Consider the following 9,966-nt stretch of genomic DNA (forward strand, 5'->3'; position numbering starts at 1 on the left):
AATAATCAAATAAATATATATGAACCCATCCAGCAGGCCAGCGTAGTGGGTTCATGTGCTATCTTCTGAAAAATAATGTGCTGGATTGTTCAACGTATAATATGAAACATTATCAACCCAGAAATTGTCAATGTATAACATGAAATATTTATAACATGGTCGCTAGAGGGTGTGAAGACAGAGGAGGCCATGAGTTTTGCTTAATTTAGGAATTAGGGGCTAGGGTTCCAAAATTTGGTTCAATATTAAAATGTTTTGGTAGAATATACAAGTAATATAATTTAAAATTTTATTTTAAATATATTTTACAGAAGTTTCCAGAAGAAAACACCGAACCGAAAAACTGAAATCGAAGAACTTAATTTGTTCAATTCGGTTCAATTTTTAGACTTTCCGGTATTTATATCTCTAGAAAAGAAACCTTTTCAAAAATGGTTGGAAATTAGTTTTACAATTGTTTTCATTAAATGTAGAATTTCATTTAAAACCAGGATACAAAACCCTCATCGACGAACCAATGATCCTTGATTACATTATAATAATAAATAAAAAGGATCCCTCACATTCATATCATCATCATCAGAAGAAGAAAAAGTAGAATTACATATCAAATGAGGCATTAGCTTTTTATGCTGCCAAAGAATCTAGAAAGTGGCAAAGGACCATCAGCTTCATCATCGCTTGTAGACTGCTTCAACCTCGACCTCGACTGGTGCTTCTTTTCTTTCTTCCTTCTCTTAGACTTGGATCTTGATTTTCTGGATTCTCTATCTTCATCGTCAGAACTTGAAGACTCAGATGACGAACTTGAAGAGCTGGAATCGGAATATCTCCTTGAACGCTGAATCAGTTTAGGTAATATATGTGTCATTCAAATGTAGTACTCAATCACACAAGTCCATTCTGAAGATCTTCAAATATGAACTGACAGTCCAGAGAAACAACTTATAAATTCTTAACACAATATGTACAAGTAATTAAGCAAAAAGTTGTTGCATTCTTTCTAGTCTCTAACAAACAATAGTCTCTAGTCTCTACAAACTAAAAGCACAGTAGATGTTTGCCTTTACTTTGGAATAAAACATTAGGTTTAATTTTTTGTACTATACCCCCTACAAGAGTTTAAGGCTAAGAATCTCTCCGACCCAAGTACCCTATGTATAATATTTAATTTTTCCTTTGTGATTCTTGAAGGTCAACTTGTGAGGATATGAAAAATGGAAAATACATCTGCCATTTCATTCAGTTAGATGCATACTGGGAATATAGATATCTGTCTCATGCAGAACTTTCAAGGAAGGAAAAATAAACACTCAAAAATCCAAAAATTAGTTCTGATCAAAGGTCCTCAATTTCTACTTATCTACTAGGTCTTTTCAATGCGTTCTTACTGATCGTAAAGGTACCTTAAAGCAAAATGAATTTCATATGAAAGAAATGCCGGGCAGCTATATCAGTTACATGCAGAGCAAGTAATGAATAATTGCCAGAAGGGGGTGTTGTGCAGAGGGCGAAACGAAGATGAGTAAGAGTGTGGATGAAAAGGAAGAGTCAGTGCCAAAACAGGGAAATAAGAAAATGCTTGACAGGAGGGAGAAGAAAGGAACTTCTCAAAGATTCTTGGGTCCAGAAAGATCTTGGGGAATTTGAATGTGACATCGGGAAGGACATTGCAGAGATTAGACAAATTTCTCATCTAGACACAGTGGGAGGAAACATTTCCAGAGGGCGCCCAGATTCCTCTTCCCAGGCTCACATTAAACCATATGCCCATCTTGCTAAATGGTAGTAGGATGGAAGAGGTTGAAAACCTTTTCAGATCTGAAAATATGTGGTTGGAGGCATGCAACTAAGTAGAACTAGTGGTAACTGGTGGAGAAGTTTATCAAGTCCATGGACACCCACACTTCTCTTTAGCAGGAAGTTGAAAGTGTTAGAAATGACTGAAGATGGACTAATAAAGTGGTTCGGAGGGTAGAAATAAAGCTGAGGGATATAATGAACGAGCTGCAGAGTTGGCACGAAATCGGTGAGATGGATTTAAACAAGCAGGAGAAAATTAAAAGGTGAAAGGGGGAGTTAGCAAATACGACAATTGGCCAAGAGATCAAAATTAATGGTGTTGCGGCTAAAAAAGGTGACTATGTCTGCCACATTAACTTTCCACTGATTAACAAAAGCTAAAACAAAGTACGAGGAAAAAGAGGAAGTAAAAGGGCTATTAAGGGCTTCCATATACAAGGCATAAGGAATTGGAGAGGAGACCAAAATTGGAAGTGAAGTTAAGCAGCAAATGGGGGTAAATAAGAGAGTGCCCCGGATAAAGCTCTTGGAGGAGGAAGTATCCAAGGCAATTAGTAGCTATGCAGAGGACAAAGGGAAAAGTACCAGGCCCTAACGGTTTCACAAGTTCTTTTGTCAATGTTGGAGACTAATTAAAAGAAGACATCATGAGTGCAAGAAGGCATTGAATTCTACAAGAAAATTTGGAAAGAGTATTAATTCTTCTTTAATTGCAATTATTAGCTTAGTTGCGCGGACTCTTCACTTTTGATGCTGCACCCGTCTCGGATTCTCCAAAAATACACTACTTTTGGCGAATCCGACACGCACCCGTTGGCACTTTTGAAGAGTCCGAGCAACATAGATTATTAGACAGGGCATACAATATCAAGGATTTCAGAGCTACAAATGTTTTTCTTTTGACTTAAGGTCTTCGACAGCACCATGTCAATGACACATATACTTAGAAGGAAAAAAGGCTGGATGGATTTTTTTATTGCAAATGAAGTAGTGAACTCAAGAACGAAAAATAGGAAGCAGAGCCTTGCAAGCTGAATTTAGACGGTGTCAAAATGAGCTTCTTGGCTGCATAATGAAAAAATTGGCTTCGGGAACAAATGAAGACCGCGCATTCAATTTTGCATATCCATGGTCAAGTTCTCAGCTTTGGTCAACGAAATCCCTCAGATTTCTTCAAAAGTTCAAACGTTTATAACAATGAGATCCTTTGTTCTCTAAGTTGTACATATTAGTGATGGGAACTCTCTTATCATGATGATGAATGAAGTAGTAATTGAAGGTTATCTGAGGAGATGCACAGCCAAGGAAAGGAAGGACAATAAACAAATTATCATTGGGTGCAAGACACAAGAAGAGAGCGGCATGGAATGCTGTGATGGAGAAAGTGGAAAAGAGGTTACAGAATAGTAAAATAAAAACACATCAAAAGGGGAGGGAGACACTTCCTAAGAACACTTTGTCCAAAATTTTGACCTATTATGTATTTAATGTGCCGATCAACATAGCAGAAAAGCTGAAGCGATTGGAAAGAAACTTTTTATGGAACTCAAAAGGGTAAGAGGGTTTAATTTGGCAATTGAAATCAGTCGCTCCTCCTATGAAGGTGACGGGTTCAAGAGATAAAAGACTCGAGGGTATTCAATAGTGTCTTACCTACACAAATGGATAGGACGGTACAGCATGTAGGATCAAGCATTTTAGAGAGAGATTATTGTCAACGAATATGAAACATAGGGGGGTGGAAAATTGGTCATATGAACATGTTGAATGGTGTATCCCCAAGGGCAGAGCTAGTGTGAACATTACGTGTCCAGCCAAAAATAGTAACTTTGGTCCAAACTTTGTATTTGTATTAACAAAATCCATTGAATATGTAAAAACTAATAATTTAGAACCTAGTAACATAAAGGGATAAGAATCCCGAACCCATAAACTTCAAATCTTTGCTCCGCCTCTACGTATCCCTATGAAATGAACAACATAAGGATGGGAGAACTTCTAGAGGGATGTCACACTTAAGGCGTAAAAGGACACCACAGTTGGTTTCTGGAATGAAAAATTGTATGGTGATAACCTTCTACAATGAACTTTCCAACTATCTTTAGACAACAGTCGCACAAAGACGGCATCAGTAGCCTAGATTGGCAAGGAACAGGGAGATATGGTACTACAGAATTGTAATGTTAGAAGAAAACATGCAGAACTAAAAAATGGAAGGAATACCAGTTGGAATACTTGGTCATCCGTAATATATCCAATATATTTTGTACAACTTAGACATAGTATCATATTTATCAAATATAAAAAAATAAAAGATAAATAAAACTTAGAACTACATCCTGATATTCTATTCCTTTTCCTTTTTTAATTTCGGAAAATATACACAAAAATCCATTTTACAGAACATTTTTATAAAATTACCACCTTAGGGAAATTACATCTGGTACCACATTCATAACACTATATACAGCTTTTTAAAAACAAATTACTTTTTTATAAGAAAACTAGAAACAAATCACATCCAATACCTAATCACCCCAGGTTCTTTACACACACTCTCGCGGAGCGGATCTTTACTTTTGCTCAGAAGCGCCCCTCCTCGTTGTTATCACTGGAGCAAGAAGGGGTGGTCAAGTTCATATGTTTCTCGTATTTAGTTCACTAGGAATGTTTTACCCACAAATCCTTTACTTGCGATAGTTCTTCCCTGAAAGTTTGTTACAAATTCCAAGTTCCCCAATTTTATACTATTTGTCAATTATAAACCTAAATCAATGGTTTACTGGTATACTTATAGTTTACTATGTTAAATATAAACCTAAATCAACAGTATACTTGAATATTAAATAGTATACTATTTGTAAAATACAAACCTAAATCAATGGCATAGTGATCAAAGAAATTAGCAAGAACTAGAAAGATTGAAATCTAAAAATAATTAAAAAGAGATTCAAAAGAAAGAAAGTAGAAGATTGTTGTCCCTCAAAATGGTGTTTAAGCTTATCTTCTGTTTCGCTTTTCGAAGGCTGTTGTGGTGGTATGGGAAGGTTTAGAATTTTGGTCAACTCAAATTTGGGGTTGGAAGGTGCTGAATATAGGTTCCACTATTTGAGAATTCCCTCCTTTTTGCTTTCCTTGTACAAGGGAGAACTTCATTCCTTCCAAGTACAATTTTTCATTTACATTCATGATTCAACACGAGAAAAAGTTTATAGACTATTTGATAATTGCTAAGCTATTTTTCATTGAAATTCATTAAGGTCACCTGCTATAGCATATTCAACATTTGACAGACATATCAATTAAAATTAGGACATCTTGATAACTGATGGCTAACAGATTTAATTAAGTTCAAAATTTTAGGTCAACCAATTACCCGTTCAGATGCTTATTGAAGTACATATGAAGCTCTCAATTGTAAATTTGAAGATTAGAATGTGTCAATTTTTATCTCATATACTCAAATATAAGTTACCTTATTTTAATTATTTTATTCTTTTCAGGTTGTTAAATGTTTTTTATATCTCTCATTCCAAAATCATCTAATAATTACCTTGTCTTACTTATTATCACATCCTTTCTTCTGACATGTTATGTTACTACAACATAGTCCGTACCTTTAAGACAAGAGAAGTAACAATCAAGAAATCAGGGCCAATTCACTTCTTCGGGTGATTTTGTAAACCCCAAACACCCTCCCTTAGGGCCAAGTAGCCAAAAGATTTGTTTCCCCACTTCCCCGATGTTGACACAAACTCCCAACATTTTGGTTGGAAGAAGAGGGCTTAACCACGAGAATTACTCTGTTTTTATAACTCTGAAATCCGTCCAACTTGTGCACCCTTGACTAATTCCACGAGATACATGTCACCTCCTACCCACGACAGGTACCGGCCAACTCATTCCTCCAAGGCTAGGAGAAATGAGAAGAATCACATAGTGGTTTTGTCTCTGCTGGGATCTAAACCTAAGACCTCATGATTCTCAACCCACTTCATTGACCAATAGGACACACCCTTGGGTAAAAAATTACTCTCTTATCAAATGGGACCAATTCAACCTTCAATCTATCACTTTGAAATTTCATCATGACATATATAGGTGGAATTGTAAGCATTTATACCAATTACAGAGAACTAGTAAATATTGGATGTTCTTATAACATGAACACTGCTCAAGTTAACATAATAATAGGCAGACTCAAGAATCCTTTAAATCTCATAAGTAAGTCTGCTCAAGGATTCATTCTGCAACAAAAGAAAGCAATGAGGAAAGAAGACAAATCTTTACTTTTCGACAATTAAGAAGACAAATCTTCACCCTGATGCTCCTTAATGAAACCCTTTACTTCATCAAAAAGAAAAAGAAGACAATTATTTATCTCACCTGAAACTAAAATTTCTTACTCTTTGGTCTTCATTGGCTACAGTATATTTAAGTTAAGGGCTTAGTGAAACGAAAAGGTACTACTAGAAAACATGAGACTAGCAAGAGGCCCTGGCCATAACATGGAAGTAAAAGACCCCAAGCATCAATGCCCCCACCCCCAAACCCTTAATTGAAGACTTCAAATCTAACACTAGCGGAACCCTTGATCGACCAAAAATGGGATTAACTGATTCTTACTGAAGATACAAGCGGGTATTTGCACTTCTTTAACTAGGGGTTTCACTGTTTTCAGTTACATAAATTATTATTTTTTTGAAACTGGTAATGTTGAAGTTACATAAAAAAAAAAAATCTATTAGAATAATTACAGATTAAGTTCTGATCCCAAAAATAGCATTTGGTTTCATCATTATTTATGAATGCAAACTACACGATGTCAAGCAAGACAATTCAGGTTAGCTAGAAACTTGAAAGTTTAGGATAGCAAAACCAATAGAATTCAAAACTCCTTGAGCATTGACGCTTCTTTCATTAACAAGACAACCATGCATAATCCAACGAAGATTGTAGTTAACTTTTTTCATTCTCACAAGCAAAGAAAAGAAAGAGTCTAGATTGAAAAAAATCTTCACCTTTCTCTTTTTGCTTCTCTGTTTCTTTGTATCTTTGTCCTTCTTATCTGCAAGAATGCATTTCACCATCAAGAACGAACTGATCTAAGTCAACTAGAAATTTGACACACACTAAGATATAAAACAACTAAAAGAACTACAAAAATTGACTCCCATTAAGAAATTTCATAACATTTTACCCTTTTTGCGACTGTGTTTACTGCTGGAATGATTCCTTCCCTGAGAGAGCTTGCTGGCCCTTTCAGCATCTAGCTGAGCCCTGTATTCCCGCATCATTTTATCTTTGTCTGCTTCTAGCTCTCCTTTTCTCACTTCTTCTTCCTAAAAGAGTATCATTAGTATTATGCATCTCCAAAATAAGACACGGAGCGGGAAGAAAAAGAACTTCAATATCAGGAAACGATAGTAACAGGCAATTGTATGATCTAAGTGGATCCACACAAGAGCCAATTTATACTTGATAGTCCAAAATTGGTATCACTCAACCCCAATATAGGAAAGGGAGCTTCAAATATGCATTTTTTGGGGGAAAAATAAGTCATTCGCAAAGTGCAGAACTTCTCCAACGACCAGGTTGCTAGTAACAGCTAAAAAATAGCATCCAAGGGTGTCGTCCAATGGTCAATGTAGTGGGTGCAAACCCTGGAGTTCGATTTTCAAACACTTGCAAAAAAAATTTATGCGATGACTTGCTAGTTGTACTTAACCACCTAGTGACAAAAGAAGGCCATCTAAATACATCACATCTTAGAATTGTTCCTCCTTATGCAGGCCTAGTGGTGTTTGCTAAATAAATATCAAGTATTATATACCATAACCAAGCATACTTAGTTCCTCTTTTCCTATAATTCTCCAAGGTTCACTTCTTAAGTGTTGTCATTCTATCTTCACATATCTCTACAATCATTTAAGCCAATCGCAATGGTGTTTATGAAACAAATTCAACCATGTTCTTATATAACTGTAATTCGATGTAACAACTACATCGACCAACATTTTCTTTAGCTTCAGGAAGAAACAAACTGATCAAGAATGAAATCATGCAGTCCAAGTAAGCAAAACCTGGGAAATGCAAACCAAGATTATGTACACCCTCATATGACTATCAAGGTGGTTGAGTATATTACCTTCTGTTTCTGTTTGAACTCTTCCCAGGTAACTGTATGAGAAGTTTTGAGGCTTGCCAAACGAGCCGCATGCCACTCTGGTGTATGAAAAGAACCATCCACCTGCGACAGTCCTCATCAGACGAAGCACAAGAAACAAAGAAAAAGACAATTCTCGATGACTCCAATGTACTAAATAGAAAAAAGTTAGCTCAATTATATAAACTCTAAGAAAAAAGTTGAAGAAAAATGTAAGTACCAAACACAAACTAAGAGAATTAAAGTTAACACTACTCAGAATTAATTAGACTTTAATTGTCTTATACAGTCAATGAAATAATTTTTTCCTTATCTTTAACCATCCTGAAGCTTAATCATAGACTTCCACTTGCATTTTCCACATAGAGCTCGTTTAAATGGTTGTGTCCCCTCACATTATCAATGTTTGGTTATCTTGAACTGGGGAAGATGCTCTCTCCAAAGATAATAATTTTTTTAACCAAAATGGAGAAAATGTTTGCGCCACACTTATTGGCAGAAGTAATTTTCCTATAAAAGTATTACAACTATTTCTCCATATCAGTTACTCCAATCAACACTAAAACATTGTTGTCAACCACTCAACCTTCATATCCAAAAACATCTTCCAAAGTATGTCACCAACTTCTAAACCAACCAAACACTGGAAATAGAAAATGATTTTCCAAACTAACATACTTTCCACCAAAAACATGTCCTACAGAGAACATTTTCTGCCACACCAACCAACTTGAAGCAGATAAGTTTTTACACAATTAACCACCAAGTACACTTTGGAACCAAAAATGATAAAATAAACTCTAGAAAATCTCATATAAAGCAATACCCATGTGCAAAAACAGCATACATACCTTCCCAAATGGACAAACAATTTCCTTTTTACAACCAAATAAAAGTTCAAAACAAAAAAAGAATGAACTTTAACTCAAATAGTATTAATAATTAAAGAATAGTGTGAAAAGGGACGAACCATTCCATCATCAACTTCATCAGGTCCACCTGAGCCAGAACCCAACCTTGCTCGCTGCATAGCTTTGTAAGCTTGATTTTTTCCCATTCTTTTTACTTTTGGGTTCAAAATCAAAAGCGGAAAAAACCCAGTTTAGAAAAAAACAATTTCAAGAGCAAAGAGAGAGTACTTGTGACATATAAAGGAAGATCTTGAGGAAACTTTATAGGTTTAGGGGTGGACTTTGAGATGAAAGGGTTATCAAAACACACGATGATAACAGATTGGTATAGATCTTCTTTTCCACAAGGAAAAATACAACAATTTGGGAATTGCGGACCCGAAAGATAGATTTTATTTCGACTGTTTTCAGCTATCGTGTTTTTTTTGGGCTTTTTGTGGCCCATATCGGAATTGTACACACCACAACAAAGTGCACAAATATTCGTTTTTGGTGTCGTCATTTAATTGATATCTAGAGTTAAAATAAATTTGCAAGTTTATCTTTTTCGAAAATAACTATAGATGTACGTGATTGAAATTGAAAAATTGTATCTAATTTTTGATATTTTTGTCGGAAGTATGATCTTGTGTGACAAGTCTCTCATCCGATCTTGACGCAACAGATATTCAATACTATAGAACCATATTAAAAGCACATTATAAAAACAGAATTGTGCATTAATGATTCGATATTATTAATTTGATCGATTATATATAATTAAGTCAAGCAATGGTTAAATTAAATATAAATTAAAATAATTTAAGTATGGTGACATGCCCAATAGTCAAACAATTACTATACCAAGTACTAGGGGTGTTCACGGGTTGGTTTGGATCGGTTATTGGTCAAAACCAAAACCAAACCAACTTAATCGGTTTTAAAATTATCAAAACCAAACCAAACCAAATATAATATACATTTATCGGTTTGGTGATTATCGGTTTCGGTTTGGTTTGGTTCGGTTATTCGGTTATTAACCATACACAAAAATAAAAGAAACAATTCATTTAAAATGTGAAAAAAGTGACAACAATCCATTCAAAC

At 35.2% G+C, this 9,966-nt stretch overlaps 1 protein-coding gene across 1 annotated transcript; it reads right to left on the reverse strand.

Annotated features, from left to right (window-relative positions):
- Positions 1-457: 457 nt before the first annotated feature.
- On the reverse strand, positions 458-9,267 carry LOC102599691 (protein FAM133). The gene is made up of 5 exons (XM_006365880.2): positions 8,940-9,267; positions 7,952-8,053; positions 7,004-7,145; positions 6,825-6,871; positions 458-841 (listed from the first exon to the last, which is right to left on the reverse strand). The coding sequence occupies exons 1-5, from the start codon at positions 9,024-9,026 to the stop codon at positions 620-622; spliced, it is 600 nt and encodes a 199-aa protein (XP_006365942.1). The 5' UTR covers positions 9,027-9,267; the 3' UTR covers positions 458-619.
- Positions 9,268-9,966: the final 699 nt, after the last annotated feature.

This window comes from Solanum tuberosum, unplaced genomic scaffold (genome assembly GCF_000226075.1).
Source record: "Solanum tuberosum cultivar DM 1-3 516 R44 unplaced genomic scaffold, SolTub_3.0 scf00594, whole genome shotgun sequence".
In the NCBI taxonomy this organism is placed as follows: Eukaryota; Viridiplantae; Streptophyta; class Magnoliopsida; order Solanales; family Solanaceae; genus Solanum; species Solanum tuberosum.